The following is a 20,229-nucleotide window of genomic DNA, read 5'->3' as shown; positions in this document are numbered from 1 at the left end:
TAAACCGAATTGTCCAGAAATCCAACTGAGAGATTCTTGATAGATTAAATAACCAGATGAAAATGGCTGTTCATTACAGAGCCTGGAATGGGGGAAAAAAGGAAAATAAAACAATCAGAGCTTACAAATAAATAAAAACATTCCAAATATATGCAAATTAATAAATGATATACAACGCACAATGGAAATTGTGATTGTCAGGCCATGGACGATCTAATGTAAACCATCTGCTGGGATTCAATATATGATTGAATGGATCTTTAAAGGAATGTGGATATAAGAGGGATTTAGCCGTTAAACAACAACACTGTGCAATCTTCAAAAGCACATTAACCCATGGTATTTCGTTTTTTCTGCACATAAAGTATTCACTTTTGGACACAATTCCAAAGCATATCCATTTTGGTGCAGACGTTCGTTCCCCCAGTGGCACCTGCTGAGCCGTTTTTAACTAATCCATTTAAGATGCATAATCACATGGGTGCAAAAATCCTGTAAATTCAAATATGACCAGAAAAACGTCCCATTTACTGATTTGCAACATTGCCGCCCCAAAACAGCCACAGATATTAGGAAAGCTATATCATTAGAAATAGATCAGCTAGTCAACTGATATGTCACGCAAAGTACATAGATAGATAGATAGATAGATAGATAGATAGATAGATAGATAGATAGATAGATAGATAGATAGATAGATAGATAGATAGATAGATAGATAGATAGATAGATAGATAGATAGATAGATAGATAGATAGATAGATAGATAGATAGATAGATAGATGGAAAAAAGAGAGCCCTTTTCAACCTGGACCCTCCACAAAGCCCTCTTCACCCCCCGTGTCTCTGAGCACATGTAGTTACACGCTTAAAAGCTTTTTTTTTTACGTCTTGGAAACATATTTTTCTGTTACACTTCTTTGTATAACGGGCCCACCCGGGAGAATAGAAAGAATGAAGGAGAGAAAGAGAGAGAGACAGAGGGAGAGAGAGGAAAAAAAGAGGGCGAAAATGTTGTGGGATTTTACCCTTTGGCTAAAGACTCAAGATGATTGTGTCAGTCAGTCACTCAGCCCAGAATAAGATTGCGTAAAGGTTCAACAAAATACCCTGGTAATAGGCCCATTTCAAGCAGGTGTGGACACGCACACAGGCTCTCACCGTTTTCTATTATTCTTTTCTCTTTTGTAGCACACAGGGAAAAAAAATCCTCCCAATAATGTGAATGTTCCTTGAACGGAGAGCGTCTTTACTGCTGTAGTGTGTTAATGGAACAACTGTCATCATCATCTTTAGAATCATATGTTTTCTTTTTTTTTTAAAGGAGAATACGTTTTTATCGAGCCCCGAAGACACGCAACGCCAATCAAATGACCTCATCTCAGCAGATACAGAGTTTGTGCTCTCGGGGGGGAGTGGAGATGGAAACTAGCTTCGGCTTGATTTGTAGTTGTGCAGAATGTGCTGCACTCAATCGAACAGCTGTTTGCTTTCTGCGCACAATTACAATCAGAGATCTTGCATCTTCTAATAAACTGCTTGACTGGAGCCATATTGCTCATATGCGGGGATGGAAAGTTACTTTTTAGTTAATGTTAAGAAAGTTATCAAGGGGCTTTTACTTAAGAACATATTTTAGTATTTCCAGTTGTGCAGCTTGATACGTAAAGTCCCTACTTTACAGTGGGAACTATTGTCCTTTTTACTCCATCATTACCATTTAAAGTGAGATAAACCCAAGCAGATTTTTATATTTCTATTTTTTTCTTATTTTTTTTCCTTTTATTAATTCCCTTAATTTAACTTTCCTTTTAAAATATCGCCTTTTTCTCTTATAAATGTTCCTTTCTTCCCTTCTCAAGATTCAAGATGGTGTATTTGTCATATGCACAACAATTACAGCAGCAGTCTTTGGCAAAGACATCCTTGACTTCTTCCATTTGTTCTCATTTCTTTCCATCTTTAGCTAATCTGACGCAAAACCTTGGATAGTCGAGGTTTTCACTTTATTCGCCAAGAGCTCTTATTTATCAGACTCCTAAGTGCAATTTACTGGCAGATTTTGTTTAGTTTTTACTCAGGTAACAACATCAAATCCAGTATTTTTTTCTTCTGTGTCACTGTTCAAGTTCAATCTCAAGTTCAAACTACTTTATTTATCCCAGAGGGCAATTCAATTCAATTCAGCAGTCCACACACTATATAAAAATGTACAAACACACAACAGACAGACACAGGAGCATGACATAGACAACACAGGGAGACAGTGCAAGGACAATACAGTTCATGTAAAAAAATAAAACTTTAAAAAGCAATGATAGAAATAAACAGTTAAGGTTAAGACAAACGATACACAAGCGATACAAACTCAGATTAAATGTTCATTTTCAGACTCTACTGTTGAGGTTTAATATTCTCGACAGCGGACGGATTTGACATTTCTAGTCCTTCCTGAACTGCCTCCTGTCTATATGATTTGTGAATCATCTCTTCCCACCCAATGAGCGGCCAGCTAACCCTATCAGACCTACATGCTGGTGAAAAGGCTCCTTTGTTGCACCCTTGAAAACCAAAGCTAGTAAGCAGCACACAACAGAATGTGGTGCAGTGGATTGTGTATGAGGTCCCTTTTTGTTTATATAAAGCCTCTGGTGTCATCTCCAGCTTTAAGAACTGTTACCCAAGTTGCTGGTGATTGTGTAAAGGGGCTGAGAGAGAAAAGCGAAGGTCTGAAAGAGGTTATTACTGTGTGTTAATCTTGTATCAGCTTTCCACCACTTGGAGGCTTCCCAGTGCATTACTCATTATCTGCAGACGACTCTGTTAAATACAGATTAGATGGAGCGAGAAAGAGGGGATGCAGTATTCCTCAACTTTTTTCTCACGACTCAAAGCTTAGAGCAGAAACAATCTCTCCTCCTCCCATGGTTTATCTGGGCTTTTCTTCCGCGATGTCCCCCTCTTTTTGGTTTTATCGTTTTCATGTGTATCTGTTTTTTTTCCAGCTGTCCTCCATATTTCAACATCTCTCTTACCAGCTGATTTAAAATTGAGCTATCGCTGTAATTCAAAAGAAGACACTGTGGGAAAAAAGACTTTGAGGCTTTGAGGCTCTTTGAGAACCTTTCATCCACACAATTAAAACCAAAGACAAAAAACAATACTTTTCTAACATAACCACAGTGCTCACATGAATAACTTACAACTGGTCAATTGTTTGATCATGCTGCCTTCGCTTTATAATTCATGTACATACGTATCTCTGAATATATTGCTGCTAGTGTAGCACTGTTATATTGCATATGGTATTATTTATTTCTTCTCGTTTTGTTGTTTAAAAGCTACCTGTGGACAGGCGATGAGAACTAGCATGTAGGCTCAAACACTTCAACAATGCATATGGTTCGTCAATTGTGACTGATGTCCATGTCAAATAAAATCTAACTAACAATCTGTCTGGGTTTTTCCTTTTTCCACAATCATCTTTTTGATGACCTCACTGATTTGTTCCTTGCATGGCCACATACTTCCGCATAATTACTTTCTGCCTTGAAAAAACAAATCAATAGATCCATAAGCACACATGAGTCCTGGTACAGTAAGTGCACAGCGGGTGAGTGCTCCTTTTAAAAAGGCAGAGATGGCAAATCCAATGAGGTCTTTGTAGCCGCATGCTACCGCTGCATTTCAGAAAAAGCTTATCCATATCCAGAGGAACAGTCAATTAGAGAGTTTGTTTCTGAAATGTGACACCCCTGTATAAAGAGCTCAAATGGAATTACTTCAAAACAGGATGTAACATTTTCCACATAGAAAACAAACAAGTAAATAGTACACATAATAAGATAATAGAATAATTTATAAATAATAAACTATTCCAAAAACCGATCACAGCACAGCGACCAGAAGTCAGAGAAAGAGAAAGGAAAGAGTTCTCCAGGCAACAGGATCTAGTCTCCTAGGAAAAACACAATACTATATTTCATTTTCCCAGTAAATGATTAGTTCCACATTAGATCCCTTTCTCCAGGAAATTTCATGAAAATGACCAGTAAATTATTCAAAGAATCAGAGACAATTTGATTTCCACAGCCTTTCAACATTTCTGCCGTTGAACTTTAGCCTTTTCCACATCTCATAGCTGAAAATTAAATAATAGGAATAATAGGAAACCTGGCCAAAATCTCACAAGAAAGTATAATCTGATCCGATCCATTAGCCGTGACTAACACGTAAACGCTTAACCCAAGCCGTGTGGAGTTATTTCAAGGAAGAAAAAAAAAGCCAAACGGACCAACTGCGGTGTTGGGAAAACTTCAACACCACGGACGTGATTAAACGCTTGCAGAAACATCGTGTGAAGGAGTATGTTGATTTTATGCAGGCAGTGAATGCCAAGACGTAAAATGTGCTGAAAACTGACTCACCCACCCAGTTTATTTACACCTGCAGCTGCTTTTATCAGGATCTGACAGTCATTACGTGCAGAAACATATAACTTTACGTCCCTGGTAATAGCAAAGGCATGTCCTGGTGAAACTTTAACATTTCTGGTAACTGAATAATCACAATTGTGTGCCAAAGAAGTGCTAGCAGTGTAGTGCGTGATCGGGCAAGACATTCACGTAATCATAATAATACTATAAAAGTGTTTTCCATGTTGATATGCGTTTGTAAATGGCTACCCAACAAGCAAACGTGCAAATTCATATGGAAATTTTTGTAAAACGTTGCCATGTTTAGTGTCACAACTGACAACGTTGCACTTCAGATTTCACACTGAACGTCAGAATGATGCTGACCAATCAAAAATGCTTTAATAAAAAAGTTGAAATAAAAAAGAAGATCTTGGTGTGAGCTTTTAGTTTGTAGTCTTATTAACAGTTTAGTCGTTTAGGAGACGGAAAAAGACAGTATTGGACTGATATCGGTATCAGCACATGTTTTAACTGTCATGGCTTTGAGAATATCTCACAAAAAGATGAACTAAAGGCACGTTTGGCTTTTGTTGTAAAAAAAAAAATTAGGTTTTCAAACAGACATTTGAAGCGGCACTAATTTCACAGTCATAGTAATAAAACGCTCGTAATGTTTTGGGACGGGGTTGCTGTGTGCCACGGCCAGACAACCATGGATACCAACTGGTCTTTTGGACATGTACTATGGTAAACTATGTGTCAGTGTTTGACTTGTAAATAAAAAACAGATGTGGATGTTAACAAGGAGATGAGTTGTTCTCGGCAGCCAAAATTCCTCAAAGGAAGAGTAACCTGCTCTCACTTTACGAGATCTGTTCTGAGAGCCTCAAGGCAGAGCTGTCATTGGAACCCCCGGGAGAGAGATGAATACGCTAGACAATCTAGAGAGTGTGAGTGCACTCTCACAATAATAACACGTTTTCCCACAAAGGCCTCCTTGCAGTTTTCGCATTACTAGAAATGATATGGTTTGGATAACAGAAATAAACTGAAACGACCAGATATCATCGACAGAGCTTCTATCTCGTGCCCATTGAAAATTTTGCACAATAAAAGATGATATATTATGTACTCCGTCTAAGTGGAGTGTCAACACCATAAAAGCTGTTATTTAAAAGTCTTGTATTGTAGCTTTTAAAAGCATAAATTTAAGGAAATGTTTCATGGGTAAAACTTTAAGAGAGAAAAATATAAAAGACAGATGCATGAACTTGACTAAAAAAAGGTTGAGGAATGTTCGGATCTCGACGCCTCAAAGCTAAAAGGTTTCTTTGTGTGTAGCTCTTATCGTGTGTGGAGCCAGTGATAACAGCTTTAAATAAAGACATCGTCAAATATGAACGTGTCTTTGAAATAGAGATTAGAAACAGAGATATGGAGTCCCGAAAATATGGAACCACGCCTATTGGAAATACCATAAAAACACCACAATCCATCAGAAAGAATGAACTCAGCAGGGGGTCTGAACAGCATATGACATTGACAGCCAGTGTGAGCAGATCACATGACAACATGAGAAACTCACCGTGTTGAATCCTGGGAAGAGGCGGACCGCGGAGGCCGCATCCAATGGAAACGGGAGAAACTGCTTTATGCCCAGCGAGGTCTGGAAGCCAGGCAGGGTGGGGCGCACCAGGGCGGGCATGAGGCCATTCTGACATGTGTTACCTGCAGGAGGGGAGAGCAAAACGCAACATGTTGAACTGCACATGGCAACAGAAGGAGAATGTTACCTTCAGTGTGTGTTTGCCTATAGTCTGTGGCGACTTATGTGTCTTTGCATCGTGCAAAGTCTATTTCAAGGTGTAAAGGGAAATTACTTTTTTCAGAACATGGAATGTCATATTCATGAGTATGTTTTAATTAGTCTATAATCGCTTGAAAATTAAATGAGCTGTTTCTTCTATTACCCTCGAATGAGCATTTTATATCCACATAGGAGGGGGGCGTGCCACCATGTTTTACTGCCATGTTTCTACAGTTGCACAGAAGGACTAACTTAATGGCCTTACGTGTTTTTAATATATAGTGGGTGTCCTTGAGAAATGCACCTGTTGGAAGACAACGTACTATAGAATAAATTACTAAATACATCTTCTCCGCATCACTTGATGTTGATGTTGTGGAAAGATTTCAGGCAGTGGTGGATGATGATGCCATCTTTAGTAACTTTTCTTGTCCTCAATGGCCACCATAGCTTCTGAAAATTCTCCCAAGGGAGCATTGCAATCTAGAACTTTCACAAATAGAGATGCCAAAATACTCTAATAATGTAATACTGCACTATTAAACATTTGGCCCTTGCAAAGCAGACGTCCCTTACTTTACCCTGTGATTTAAATTAATGCCTGGACAAAAAACTCAAGTTTTGCAGTGTGGCTTGTTACTCATTTGATTGCATTGAAATTCCCCGAATCTCCAATTTGAATGGTTTTAATGCATCAGCCCTTATTAAACACCTTGAATCGTATGCCTTTGTGTTTATTATTTGATCACAAACTCCTCATAACTTTCTTTTATACCTCACATTTTGGGGATTGTACAGCCAATGAACAATGCTTGGAACAAAATCTCAACCCGAGGTCAACTTACGAGCTGTTTCTGAGCTTTCAAAGCTGTGAGAAAAACTTCAAAAACATCTAGACAGTGGACCTTGATTTAGGATTGATTTTATTAGACATAGAATAACATAAGAATAATAGTTTCATTCTTTCATTGGACTTTTGTATAATTTGATTGCCAAACTGTCACTTTTTCATAAAACATCTTTCTGATATAAGTTATTACAACCTCCTCATGACTTTTCTACCTCCAGTTTGGGGGATTTCCATGGCATCTCAGTTGATGAAAGCTGCATGAAAGCTCCTCAAAAAAGTAGTAAGCAAACCAGTAAGCCAGATTTACTCTGGGTTATTTTGTCACACATATTGATTCCGAGCTCAGGAATGGACTCCCACACTCAAAATGAATAAATAGAAAACTTCTGTGCTGGATCAAAAATTATTTGGGGATTTCTATTATCAATGCCTGTGTATTTACCGACTCCATCCACTATTACTTTTTGATTGATCTACATTTTGATTGAAGCACTTTTAGTATTTTAGAATTCTGAGGTTGCTATTTCTGCTTTCAAACTTTAAAAATATGTCAACACATCAACCGCCACCAGGGTGAAAAGAATGGCCTCCATTACTGTGAATTGGCTCAGAGATCACGTCTGTGAAAAACTGTCTGCAGGCTCAGAAATTCCCCTGAATTCAGTTTCTTATCGTAATCACAATCAGACCCAGAAGTGTTTACGGAGAAGCAGTCGTACATGCAGATGAAGACCCTATGTGATTCTATGATGATGTGTATCTCTCCTCAACAGATGTTGTCGCTCTGAAATTGTCGCCGCAAATAGCTGGTGTGGAATGACTGCGGCAGTCGCAATGTGTCTTCTGAGATGATTCAATGGCAAGAAAGGCCCTCGCCCACTCCTCTACAGGAAAAACAAAAGTGAATACTTCACTACTTTTTATTGTCATGTGAGTGTGCCACGCCAGCAGTGTGCTTTATAAACCACCAATTGGAAACAGCACAGGGCTGATTTCAGCGCGGCGGGATCAAAAAAAAAGTCAGAAAACCGTCACAGCTTTCCAACACATTAGGAATTAAAGAAGCCATTTCACAAAGCTGTAATGAGAACCAGAGGGATGATTTTTCTTTTTTCTTTCTCTTTTTATCGCTGCACAATTTAACAACAGAGAAACTCTAGGCCAGCATGGCCCTAAAGCACTGGCGGATATGCTATCAAACCACCGTCTAGAGACAAATAAAAACAAGGTTTGCCACGTTTGGGTCCCCCGGCAGTTGTAAGGGGTAAATAAAAAGCAAAAGTCGTAAGGAGGAGAAGAGGAGAGGGGAAAACCACAGGCTGTGTCCACCCCCCTCTCTCTCTCTATCTCTATCTCTCTCTCACTCTGTCTTCTGTCTTCTCCCTCCAGTTGCCGGAGCGCTGCCATCTGTTGGAAAGAGAACACATGCCGGCTCTCATGTGGAGGCATGTCCCCGTCCCAACTTTAGCAAAGCGTGTCCTTCTGCGCGGATCAGCCGACCGTGCCATCTCCCGACATGCCGCACTGACGTCAGCCCGCAGGCACGCACGCCTCACCTCACGGCCAGCCAACAGAATCCACCACTCACACTGCTCTGAATCTGCACAGTCAAAACAGCAGGCCTGATGTGTGGAGAGGATGAGTGACAAACTGAAATGTGAAGCTGCCTGATAGGGTTGTGTTTGGTTTGCTAAGTGATTAAATATGACATGGTACCGGCTGAGGTCGCACAGAGATTATGAGTTCAACAAAGAAGTCTCAATGAAGTGTTCCTCTTGACAGTCACTTGTGGACTATTTGCCTCTAAGTGAATATCTTAAGTGTATGTTATTCTAAACCTGTGTGTCAGAAGGCTACTCATCATATCGTGCTATTTGGTATGGAAGAAAAGGATTTAGGATGTCCCAATGCATGATGCCAATTGCAATATGCCAACAAATACCAACAGGTCCAATTACATCTGGTTGTATTTTGCAGTGTGCACACAGGTATGGTATTATGGCTGTTCTGACCCACAATCCTCTGCGCAGCAGAAGTTACATTACGTCTACGGTGCCCACCATCACTACCATTATGTCCTTGAGCAAGGCACTTAACCCCAAAACTGCTCCAGGGGCGCTGTACTACGGCTGACCCTGTGCTCTGACCCCCTCCGAAGTGTGGTAACTTGAGAGGGGATATGTGAAAAGACAAATTTCAATGTAACCACTGACTAATAAAGTAACTTAACTTAATATCACATCAACTGAACCGCCAAGAGAGAACAATCCATTATGCAACAGGTATATAAGCGAAAGAGTCAAATACAAGGTGCAATGTCGAAATAGTATGTTCCAATTGTTTACATACTGCATCTAAAATGCATACTTTCTATGGACAGCTGCAGTATGTAGTATAGTAAAAAGAAAGAGTATGAGATTTGGAACACAGGGTATGTTTCTAGCTGTCACATGCATACTTTTCCTCAATAACTCTAATTTTGAAGTAAATGAAAATCACCAAAGTTGTCACAATTCATCCTGAGGTGACATGAATGTCTCTTTGAACCAAAGCGGTCGAGAGACCAACAGATTTATTAACATTGCCATCCATGGATTCAAGCCACTAGCATGGCTACGCATCCAATTTTTTAAAGAAACTGGTAAAAACATTTGTCAAATAATCTGAGTGGCTAAATAACACAGAAATGTGGTGAAGTAGAAGTATAGTATAGTGTGTAAAAGGTAGATCAAAATGGAACAACAGTACATTTGTCCTCAGGTTGTGTTTGAGTAAATGTACATATTCCCCTCAATAGACAGTGTCTATTGTTTGCTGGATTTAACCTCTTCTAACCTCACATACCACCCTAAAGCTCACACTTGTTGAGGTATGATAAGGCATAGAGATTTCCTTTTATGTCCTCTTGTAAAAGAGAACGCAACAGTCGCGATTCCAGCAAACATGCCTGAACACAAAAGCACATTCCTGCCTGCAGCAGAGGTTAGTGTTTCAACTCTCCTGAGCCTCGATCATCTGTCAACACCAGCAAAAAAATGCACAATGTGAAACAGAGCTTGAAAATCAGCCCATGGCTCATAACCCGAACTTTAACCTAGACATTTGAGCACCACGCTGACTTCAAGACATTTCCAGCACTAAGGCACATATAGCACATATAGCTTCTTTAAGTATCACTTTGTTAGAAGAAGTGTCAATATTTGACTTGAGTTTGGCTAAAAAAAGGTTAATATTTGGGTTGTGTCGACAGCTTCTAAATATGGACGTGACCGACAGAGTGCAGGGCCCAGGTGGGCTGGGACTCTCCGACTGACCCTGTCATCTACTTTGCATGGAGAGCCTCTCCGGAGAGTCGCTCTACACTGAAAGGTCAGCAGTTGACAGTCATTAAAGGATGTAGTAGGAGACGGCCTGAGCCGACTGGGAATTAGGCAGCATAAAAAACCACGGAAAAAATGAGTTTATAGTTTTGTCTTCCTCCTGGTCTTTTACTCTCTTTTTCTTTTCAAGAGAATGTATTGGGGTGATGACATCATAAGCAACTAAACCAAGTCAAAGCTAAAGAAACAGACTACAAATTAACTCATATTAACCCTCGTAATGTACTCCCGACAGACTTACACCCATGGTCCTCTGGGGTCATATTGACCCCAAACGGTTTGGTGTTTTTTTAAAGCCTAAAGTATAAATTGTCAATAAATTTTGTGTTACACCTTTACTCTGACTTGAGTCCAACCCATTACCACAAATATTTGCCTTAGTTTTGGAATTTTAGGCAAACGGACCTTGTTTACATAAAAATATACAATTTTTTCGATTTGAAATTAAAAAAAAAAAAAAAAAAAAAATCCCTAACATGATTTTGACTATATGACTCATTAGAGAGTGGCTTATGTCAAAGGTTAGTGAAAAAACTGTTTTTGAATCACTTAGATTTTTTGAATAGGAGCAAATACAAACACCCATGGTCCTCTGGGGTCATATTGACCCCGCCCAGTTCGGCTGTTTTTTAAAGCCTATAAAGTATAAATTATCAATTAATTTTGTGTTACACCTTTAGTCTGACTTGAGTCCAACCCATTACCACAAATATTTCCCTTAGTTTTTTAATTTAGGGCCAACAGACCTTGTTTATATAAAAGTATGCATTTTTGGATTTAGACAGTCAAACCAGGCAGGGTCAGTTCTCGCCTGGTTTGACTGTTTCTAAGGCAAAAAGCATAAATAATCACTAACCTCAGTTTTTCAGTTTTATACTCAACTTTATCCTCACTCTTTACCTGACATAATAAACATCACAACACAACATTACAACACGTAAAACTTTGCAAAAATGTACTTTTTAGAAGTGAGTCACCCTCGATTTGGCCCTCAGTTGCATGCGAGGCCGGTAGTTATGGAGTGATCTATGCTGATTCACTTCATTGCATTTTGTTGAACTTGGTTCAAAATGAGCTCACACACCTCTAAGGTAAAGCCTGCTGCCTACTGATCATGCTGCCTGTCTCAGACTAAGGTTTGAAATGGTTTCAGAGTCTGCGGGAAACGATCTGTTTATGTGTTTTGTTTTCCTAACCATTGCTTGACCCCACACATCAAAGGCACAGGTGTTGGTTCTGTTTGTGTGTGTCTGTGTGTGTTTTTTTGGGGGGGGAGTGCTCATGTGTGCATGTGCGTGTGCGTGTGCGTGTGTGTGTGTGTGTGTGTGTGTGTGCGCTCGTGGGTGTGTGCTCATGTACAGGTATGTGCATGTGTGTGTGTGTGTGTGTGGGTGTGTGTGTGTATGTGGGTGTGTGTGTGTCTGTGTTGTGTGTGTGTGTGGGTCTGTGTGTGTGTGTGTGTGTGTGTATGTGCGTACTTGCGTGCGTGTGTGCTCGTGTGTGTGTGTGCTGGTGAAGTGTGTGTGTGTGTGTGTGTGTGTGTGTGTATGTGTGTGTAGGTGTGTGTGTGTGTGTGTGTTTGTGTGTGTGTGTAGGTGTGTGTGTGTGTGTGTGTGTGTGGATGTCGTTAGAAGAAGGGGGGGCGGGTATTTCCTCTGTTAGAAGCAGTATAGTGTGACATTTTGCCCCATTGCACCATTGTGTGCTGCGGGGTCATATTGACCCCAGAGTACAACAGGTGTTATAAAATTCAATAAAACACCCATAATTTTATCAAAACACTTAAAATGTATAGGAATCATCAAAAGCATAGTATTGAACAACCCCTATAATTTTCAGACCATTTGGTGAATGACAAACATGTTTTCCCCTCAAAAGAAATGTCTTGTGGGGTCAAATTGACCCCAGTACAATAGGAGGGTTAACCAAATGAAATGCCTGGTACTATGTCAGTTGTTGCCTCCTCTCTACAATCTCCCCCATACCGATTTCTTTGCATAATGAATGCAGTGCTGTATCTTCTCATACAGCCACTGACAACAAGTATGTGATGGTTGAATGTGAGATTTATATGTTTGAGGTTTTAAAATGTTTGCCTATGCAAAATATAGCCACAGATGTGTTTACTTGAGGCCACACAGACAGCTGAAAAGTGTGGTCACATTCCCTCTGCAGCTCTCAAAAAATGTACCTGGAAAAAACTCAAACCAGATATTCAAATATAATTGATATCGTAAAATGGGATGTAACCATAGCCTGATTCACCTGCAGATGGGCCTAAAAAAAAAAATCATCTGCTCAGTGTTATGTGTGCATTTTTTTAAATTATTCCAATAGTGCTGCACCATATTTTGATAGTAATGCATGATTGATTTATTGATTATGTTATCACTTTGTAGTTTGGCTTATTTGAAGCTAATGTACTCTACGTCCACATTTATTGGCTTGCTGTTCTGGGTTTGTACCTTCATGGTTGAACGCACTTATTGGAAGTCACTTTGGATCAAATCTTCAGCTGAATGTAACGTAATGATAAGACGTGAAATCATTTTTGCATTTGCAACACATCAGCACTCTTATGAAAAAATAAAAGTCATGTAGTAGTAGTTTATAGTCAAGGAGTAGTACAATATTTTTACATTAACAACGGATCAAATTATTACCAGTGATGTGAAAGGATTTCCGTGTTCAGACGAACCCACAGAAAGTCATCTCCCTCAACTCTGCAGGTTCCTTTAGTAATACAGAGCGTTTTAGTGTCTTTCAACACTGTTTTGATTCATTCTCACCACTCTCATCCGCATCATTTTCCAAATGCAATGCACAGCGTGGGAAAAACCCATCTCTATGCCACCTGCCCAGCACCGAATGATAGAAAATGTAGCCATTAAGCAGCTAAGCTAGACCAAAAAGTATGTGGACATGAAATCAGAGTTTGAATGGAAGAAATATGACAAATGAATGCTACAGCGGCTCTATGTCTGCTGGGTGAATAAACAGTTTCCCAAATCATTAGGCATGTAAAAACCTATAAAGGATAATGGCCGCGTTTCCCAGAATTGTTAAGAGCCTCTTTGGGCAAAGTACTACTTTGGAGCGCTCTTAAGAATGCTGTGAAAGAAGAATGCGTTTCCCAGATTCGTTCTTAGCGAAAGTAGTACTTTCACTAAGATGGAACTGAAAGACGGAGCTGACCCACTCTTTCAACCTTTCTTAGCGACCAAATCGTCAGTGATCATGCCGCGTCAGGGAAATTTATTTCCTCCACTTTTCGAAATAATAAAACAATGCTCAATGCGGACCACTGGCGCAAGAAACATAGACTAATAGTAGAGAAAAAAATTGTTTTAATGAATTAGACGTTTACGTTTTCCACACACATGTGAGTTTATAGTACTACTACACATACAAAAAAAACATCAACAACCCTTCAACAACAGCATTTCACAGATATCAAAGAAACAGATTTAATTGAACTCAGCTGAACCTCATTCAGCCTCCACCTGCTAAAGGTGTTGCCAAAGTCCGCGCGTGTGAGAAACCATGGCTGCAATACAACACCTTCTCGCTGCGAACCAACAGCCTCGCCGTGCGCGAAGCCAGACGGTTTACATAAATGCATACGTGCGTCGGCACTTCTCCCCACTGGACGTGCTATCAGACCGGGCCGTCCAGGCAAAGTACCGGCTGCCCCGTGCGGAGATCCAACGGCTGATCTCTCTGGTGTCTCCACACATCCAGAGCAACCCGCTGCAATTTTGCCTTCAGCCCGGTCCAACAACCCGCAGCCCCTACCTCTTCACCACCAGTCACCAAGCACTAAACCATAAACCCACAACCACCACACATCACCCATATCAACTCTCAGGCCTGAAGGCTGAAATAAATAAACAGAACCAGCAGATGTAGGCTACATGTAACGTCCTGCACACTATGATTATTGCTGCAGTGTCCGGGTGCTTTACCTGAAAGTCTGGCACTGGAATGCTGTTGAAAGGGCGCACAATACGCACACGTCATTAACCTACGCTTAGATACATTACAAATTGCCTGGGACTTTTTGTTGCTAGGTTTGACACCCTCATTTCAATGCAAAATGATCCACACAATACATGGTTGAAAAGAAACCAAAATAGTTTATTGAAACCATATGGGGGAGGGGTTACTCCGCGCTGTCTTTACTGCATCTGCATCACCTGCAACGAAGGGAGATTGATTAGTGAAACCTTCTCACTCTTCCTTTTTGTTTGGTTCTGGAACTCCTGCCACTTCTTCCTCACAGCACGCCAGTCACGCAGGCCACATGGGCTGGTGGGGGACATATTTTCGGCTATGGCCTGCCTAACACGGTTCTTCACCGTGATGTTCTTTTTGCCCCTTGTTCCCCCGAATAAAACTGCCCGGTGCTGCCAGACCTCGTCCACTAAGACGCCCAACTCCTCCGCGGTAAACGACGGTGCCCGCTTGTTTCTTTTGCTGCCGCTTTCTTCCATTCTCACATCAAATGTGTGTGCCTATATCCACGGGGTATATATGCGCTAATGGGCTTGATTACTACTTTGATACACTTGTTGCCACACACACCCGCACCCACACACACGTTAGCCTACATGCGTAGCCTAATTCCACCTGTGTGGGGGAGACCACGGGGCGCTGTGTGTGACTTATGCGCTGATAAAGAGGTGGGTGATCGATTCGCCTGGCATCGATTTATTCAGTTTCAGCACGACCGCGGTGGACAGCTCCCACCAAAGAGCTTCTTTCGCTTCAACTTACGCGTTCTCCAAAGAAGGCACTTAAGATGGCATCTGGGAAACACCCGTATCTTAACGCTCGTTCTTTGGCGAACCCTTCTTTCGACCCTTCTTTGGCCCCAAAGAACGATCGATTCTGGGAAACGCGGCCAATATCTTTAATGTGTGTGTTTAAAGATCTCCTATTATACTACTTTTCTGGTCTTAATTTCTTGTTAAAAACTGCTATAGAGCAACCTGACACGAATCACATCACAAAAAACCATGTAGATTTTCGGGACACTCTTCCTCTCACCCTAGCGCGCACAGCAGTAACTCTCCACACTCGGCGCGCGGGCAGATGTGTGAGCAGGAAGGTGGGGGCATGGCCGGAGCTTGCCTGAGCAGCACGTTACCATACATGGAAAAATCCGGAATCGTGACGACACGACGGCAGGAAATTTGAACCAATTTGAACACGTCATTTCTCGACCGGCTGCCCTAGTGTTTAGCGCTCTGCACAGCCACCCCAGACGGTCAGCAGGGAATACGTCTAAATGCATGTACGTAATTATTTGATACGCTAGTATGGTTAAACATGACTGTAAATCATTATAACAACGTTTATAGGTCATCAAAGTCGAAAAGTATTATAGGTCCACTTTAAGGTTTCTTGAGAGTGCTCCCTGCAAGTGGCTAAAAAAAACACAAATAAAAAACTAATTCATTTGGCTTGGCAGACCGTCGTTGATATGTTGCTTTAGGGTTGCATATTTTAAAAACCTCATTTTAATTAATCAAACAACCACAAACCAGTTGACACATTTCAACCGGGGGCTTTTGCCTGCTTTGCCCCAGACGTGTGTAGCGATGTTGAACTGAGATAAGTTCTGCCTTCTGGAGACAAAGAAAAATATTTGAAGGCGATCAGAATTGATGAAAGTTCATACCCAGTGGCCTTTGTTTATCCATTCCATTTTGATACTGTGTTTAATGGCGCAGCTCATACGGTATGATACGCAACTCATTGGATGGGATACAGTGTGTGTGTGTGTGTGTGTGTGTGTGTGTGTGTGTGTGTGTGTGTGTGTGGCAACTGTATCACGACTCACACACTGTCCTCTGCATTTGCCCTTTCCTGAAAGATTCCCTTATCTGGGGCTGGAGCGCTTTTTTACTCCTGCGGCAGTATGCAGCCTATGTGGAGAGATGCAGAGAGTAAAAACGTCTGGAGGACGCCGACTGGCATTAATAATTAATCATCTTGCGCCCGCTCTCTACCACCTTACGCCATCCTCTGAGTGTCCTGAACCTCTGATAAGATCCGTCCGGAGAGACTGAGAACCCAGGCAGCTTCAAAATACAAAGATCTCTCTCTCTCTCTCTCTCTCTCTCTCTCTCTCTCTCTCTCTCTCTCTCTCTCTCTCTCTCTCTCTCTCTCATATCCTTCCTTTTCCCCCCTTCAGCAAACATAAATCCAATTATTAGATAAATCTGAATTTTCCTCTGAAAGTCATTCTCATGCCGATGATGAAGTCCGGGAATGTGATTAACACTTTTTTCTTGTTTTTTTTTTGTGGAGTTCTGCTGATTGTATTTCCGTGAACCCCCTTAACATGCTCTGAGATCAGCTCTCTTCCTCCGAGCAAGATGGATAAAATCATTTCAACCCTATTACGTGGAACAAAGGCCAGATTTTAAAAAATTGCTTGTTTTTTTTTTCTTGAGAGCCACACTTTGACTGATTTTCTCATTAACCTTTTACGTGATAAGCTCAGTATTCTTACGGGGGGAGAAATGCCATAAATCTGACCGGCGTGTGACGTATACAGCTCCTGGCTTAATAACACCACGTTTGCACCAAGTCCCCTTCAGCTAAGCATAGCGTATAGCGCTTGCTCTTGCTGTCATTTAGTGCAGCCATCTAATAAACACAGCTGTCTCTGACTCAGATCCAACAATCACTTCCCATGCGCTCTGTAATCTGAGGTTAACCCAAAAGATGTTTACGTGCTACTAAACGCTGACCGCAAAGCCTGACACACCGGAGAGATTTCCTCGAGGCCGTGGACTCAACAACGCTAATAGCTTGTATGATTGCGGCGCACACTCAAGACCTTATTAGCCCCGCTGTGTTACGGCCCCCCTTTTTAACTGCCTGGTTTTGATGTGAGCGGACAGCTTTGTAATGCATGAGGTAGGCCTTTTGATCTGTGTGTTTCGATAGTTTTTTTTTTCCATTCTTAAATCTCGTTTCAAAGAGGTCAAGACTCTCGCAGCCTCGTTTACACGGTGTGTCACCTGATATCAATCACTTCAACAGGAAACATGTTCCACTTAAAAACCAAAGCAAATGCCGAGCTGATGAACCAACAGGGTTATTAATCTTTAAGGAGACGCCGTGTGTTCTTCCTGGGAGCACTTACAGGATTGCGTTCATAAATGTTAATACGATGCACATCCTGCATGCAAACAGTGACCTTTACTCAGTTGTTTTTTAAGATGGTTGGTTTAGAATGGTTCGTGTAGTAGTATTCTGTAGTCTGACTGAAGCAAGCATTGTCAACCACAATAACCTGCCTGAACTGCTCTATGTCTAAGGACCCACAAGCTCCTTCACTCTCACTCCTCATGATTTCTTAGTAAATCAGGGTGAAATTCCAAAACTCATACATCCAACGAGACCTGCACCACCTTTTTTCTTCCAAGAAGCTACACACACACACACACACACACACACACACACACACACACACACACACACACACACACACACACACACGACCAACACACACCAGTGTCTGGGAACCTGACAGCTTATTCATTTATAAGCTCCCAGGTCTCTCCCTTGCTCTTGTCCTCTGTGTAGGCTATGGCATAACAAGAGACGATCCCTCTCTCTCTCTCTCTCTCTCTCTCTCTCTCTCTCTCTCTCTCTCTCTCTCTCTCTCTCTCTCTCTCTCTCTCTCTCTCTCTCTCTCTCTCTCTCTCTCTCTCTCTCTCTCTCTCTCTCTCTCTTACATGCCACGGTCTGTAAATTTGGATCACATTAATCCCTGGGATGAATACAAATAAATAAAAATAAATAAAAAATCTTTCATTTTAACAAATCACCCCTTCAAACTCGGGGATCCCTGCCTAATCATTCCTCCTGTGTGACTGTAAGCCGGGCCGTGAGGAGAGCACTTGAGGAGAAGCCGCTCGTGCATTAAGTCTTCCTAAGCCTCCTCCAGTCTCCTCCATAAAAACTAATGGAGCGGGCCTTTTCTCTCAAATTCTCGTATTATGCCTCACAGAATTTCAAGTAGCTCTCGAGGGGACCGGAGACTAACCCTAACCCCGTCTTTTAGCGGATTCCTCCAGACGAGGGGGTCAACTGGTCAGTCAAACAGACACCTTGCTATCCCAACGCTTAGATTCTCAGCAGTTGTCCAATTAAACCAGGGCATAGGTATGATGGAAAAGGAGTAACCATGGTGAGCAGGTTTCATTCAATAATGTTTAAGGAGCGCTCGGTGTGGAACTTCACACTTCATATTTATTTTCTCAATTTTTAATTTTCTGCTCTGACGGCAGCCACCCAACTCTGCTATCCATCTTTCTTTAGTTTTCCAGGAGAAGTAACAAGCAGAATGGAACACATTTCCATTTATGAGAGGACAGGAGGGTGCACTTCTATACTATGCGTTTGATTGTGATAAAGCACATGCACTCACGCACGCAAACACACACACTCACACGCGCACAAACACACACACACACACACGCGCACACCCACACACACACACATACACACACACACACACACACACACACACACGCACACACACACACACACACGCAGGTCTCCAAGCTGTGTAACTTCACGCTCATTTCCTTTAATGAAAACCAACTCCTTTCCTGTTCTTGCATTCAGTATTCACAACAAGTGAATGAGAACACACTCATTTTTGCAGAGATTTTAACTGGGCACACACACACACACACGAGGATGACATTATGCATGTAAACATCATGCAAAACATACGCACATGTAAATAACTCAACTCACCAAAGAACATGCTGCTATCCATAGCTCCTGCTCAGTCTGCTGTATTTCCTCTCTGGTGCCCTGCCAGTAGTGTGTGTGTGTCCATGGACAGCAGCCTGGGCATGTCTCATACACTCCTCAAGGTGCGTGTGTGTGTGTGTGCGTGTGTTCCTGTGTGTCTGTGTCTGTGTGTGTGTTCAATCCAAACAGCAGCGTCAATGGCCAGTCTGCATGTTGCACTCTGCACGCCGCTGCCTGCCGTCTGTGTGTGAGAAACCTCCGTATCTGCCTCTCTCACTCTCTCTCTCTCTCTCTCTCTCTTACTGGTCCTCCCTTGCCCATCTCGTCCCCTCCCCTCCTCTTTAGCTCTTCCCCTCCCTCCTCCTCCTCTTCTGTGGCCCCTTTGCACACTGGATCCCATCACTTCTTTCTTCTTTCTCTCTACTTAGAGAGTGTGTGTGTGTGTGTGTGCGTGCGTGCGTGTGTGTGTGCGTGCGTGCGTGCGTGTGTGTGTGTGTGTCTGTGTCTGTGTTTGTGTGTGTGTGTGTATATACATCTACATTTTCCAGCAACAGCCTCTTCTCCACAAATGCCTGTGTTTTTCTCGGAGGTGTCTCATCTTTGTTTTATGTGTCAACCCAGGACTCCCGCTCCACGCCGTTCCCCCCACTGTCTCTCCTCTATTTGATCTCATTCCCCTTTCCCTGCTTCCATCTCCAGCTTTCTCTTTCTTCTTTCCTCTAACTGTTTCTTCCCTCGCTCCAACACTCTCTCTCTCACTCTCTCTCTCCCCTGGTCCTCTTCCCTTTCGTCTTATCTCTCCGTTTCCACCTCGGCAAAAATCTTTGCAATGTGTTTCTCTCTCTGCTGACTTTCTTCACTGGCTCTTTATCGTCTCAAGTTTGAGCGCATTCATGCAAAAAAAAGAAAAGAAAAGGAAAAGATTGTTGCTGGGAGAATTCAGGTTGTGTTGGAAATACATCATTACTATGTATCAAAGTTGCCGTTAGT

At 41.8% G+C, this 20,229-nt stretch overlaps 1 protein-coding gene across 1 annotated transcript in view; it reads right to left on the bottom strand.

The window, feature by feature from the left end:
- Nucleotides 1-19,481, bottom strand: part of znf385d (zinc finger protein 385D) — a 77,653-nt gene extending 58,172 nt beyond the window's left edge. The window contains exons 1-2 of the mRNA XM_080039298.1: nt 19,240-19,481; nt 6,004-6,146 (exon numbers count right to left, since the gene is read on the bottom strand). Coding sequence (XP_079895424.1) covers nt 6,004-6,146; nt 19,240-19,261 — 165 coding nt within the window. The 5' untranslated portion in view covers nt 19,262-19,481. The remainder of the gene's footprint in view (nt 1-6,003; nt 6,147-19,239) is intronic.
- Nucleotides 19,482-20,229: the final 748 nt, after the last annotated feature.

Source organism: Ammodytes marinus (assembly GCF_949987685.1).
Source record: "Ammodytes marinus genome assembly, chromosome: 13".
In the NCBI taxonomy this organism is placed as follows: Eukaryota; Metazoa; Chordata; class Actinopteri; order Uranoscopiformes; family Ammodytidae; genus Ammodytes; species Ammodytes marinus.
This window is presented reverse-complemented; position numbering and strand designations above follow the sequence as displayed.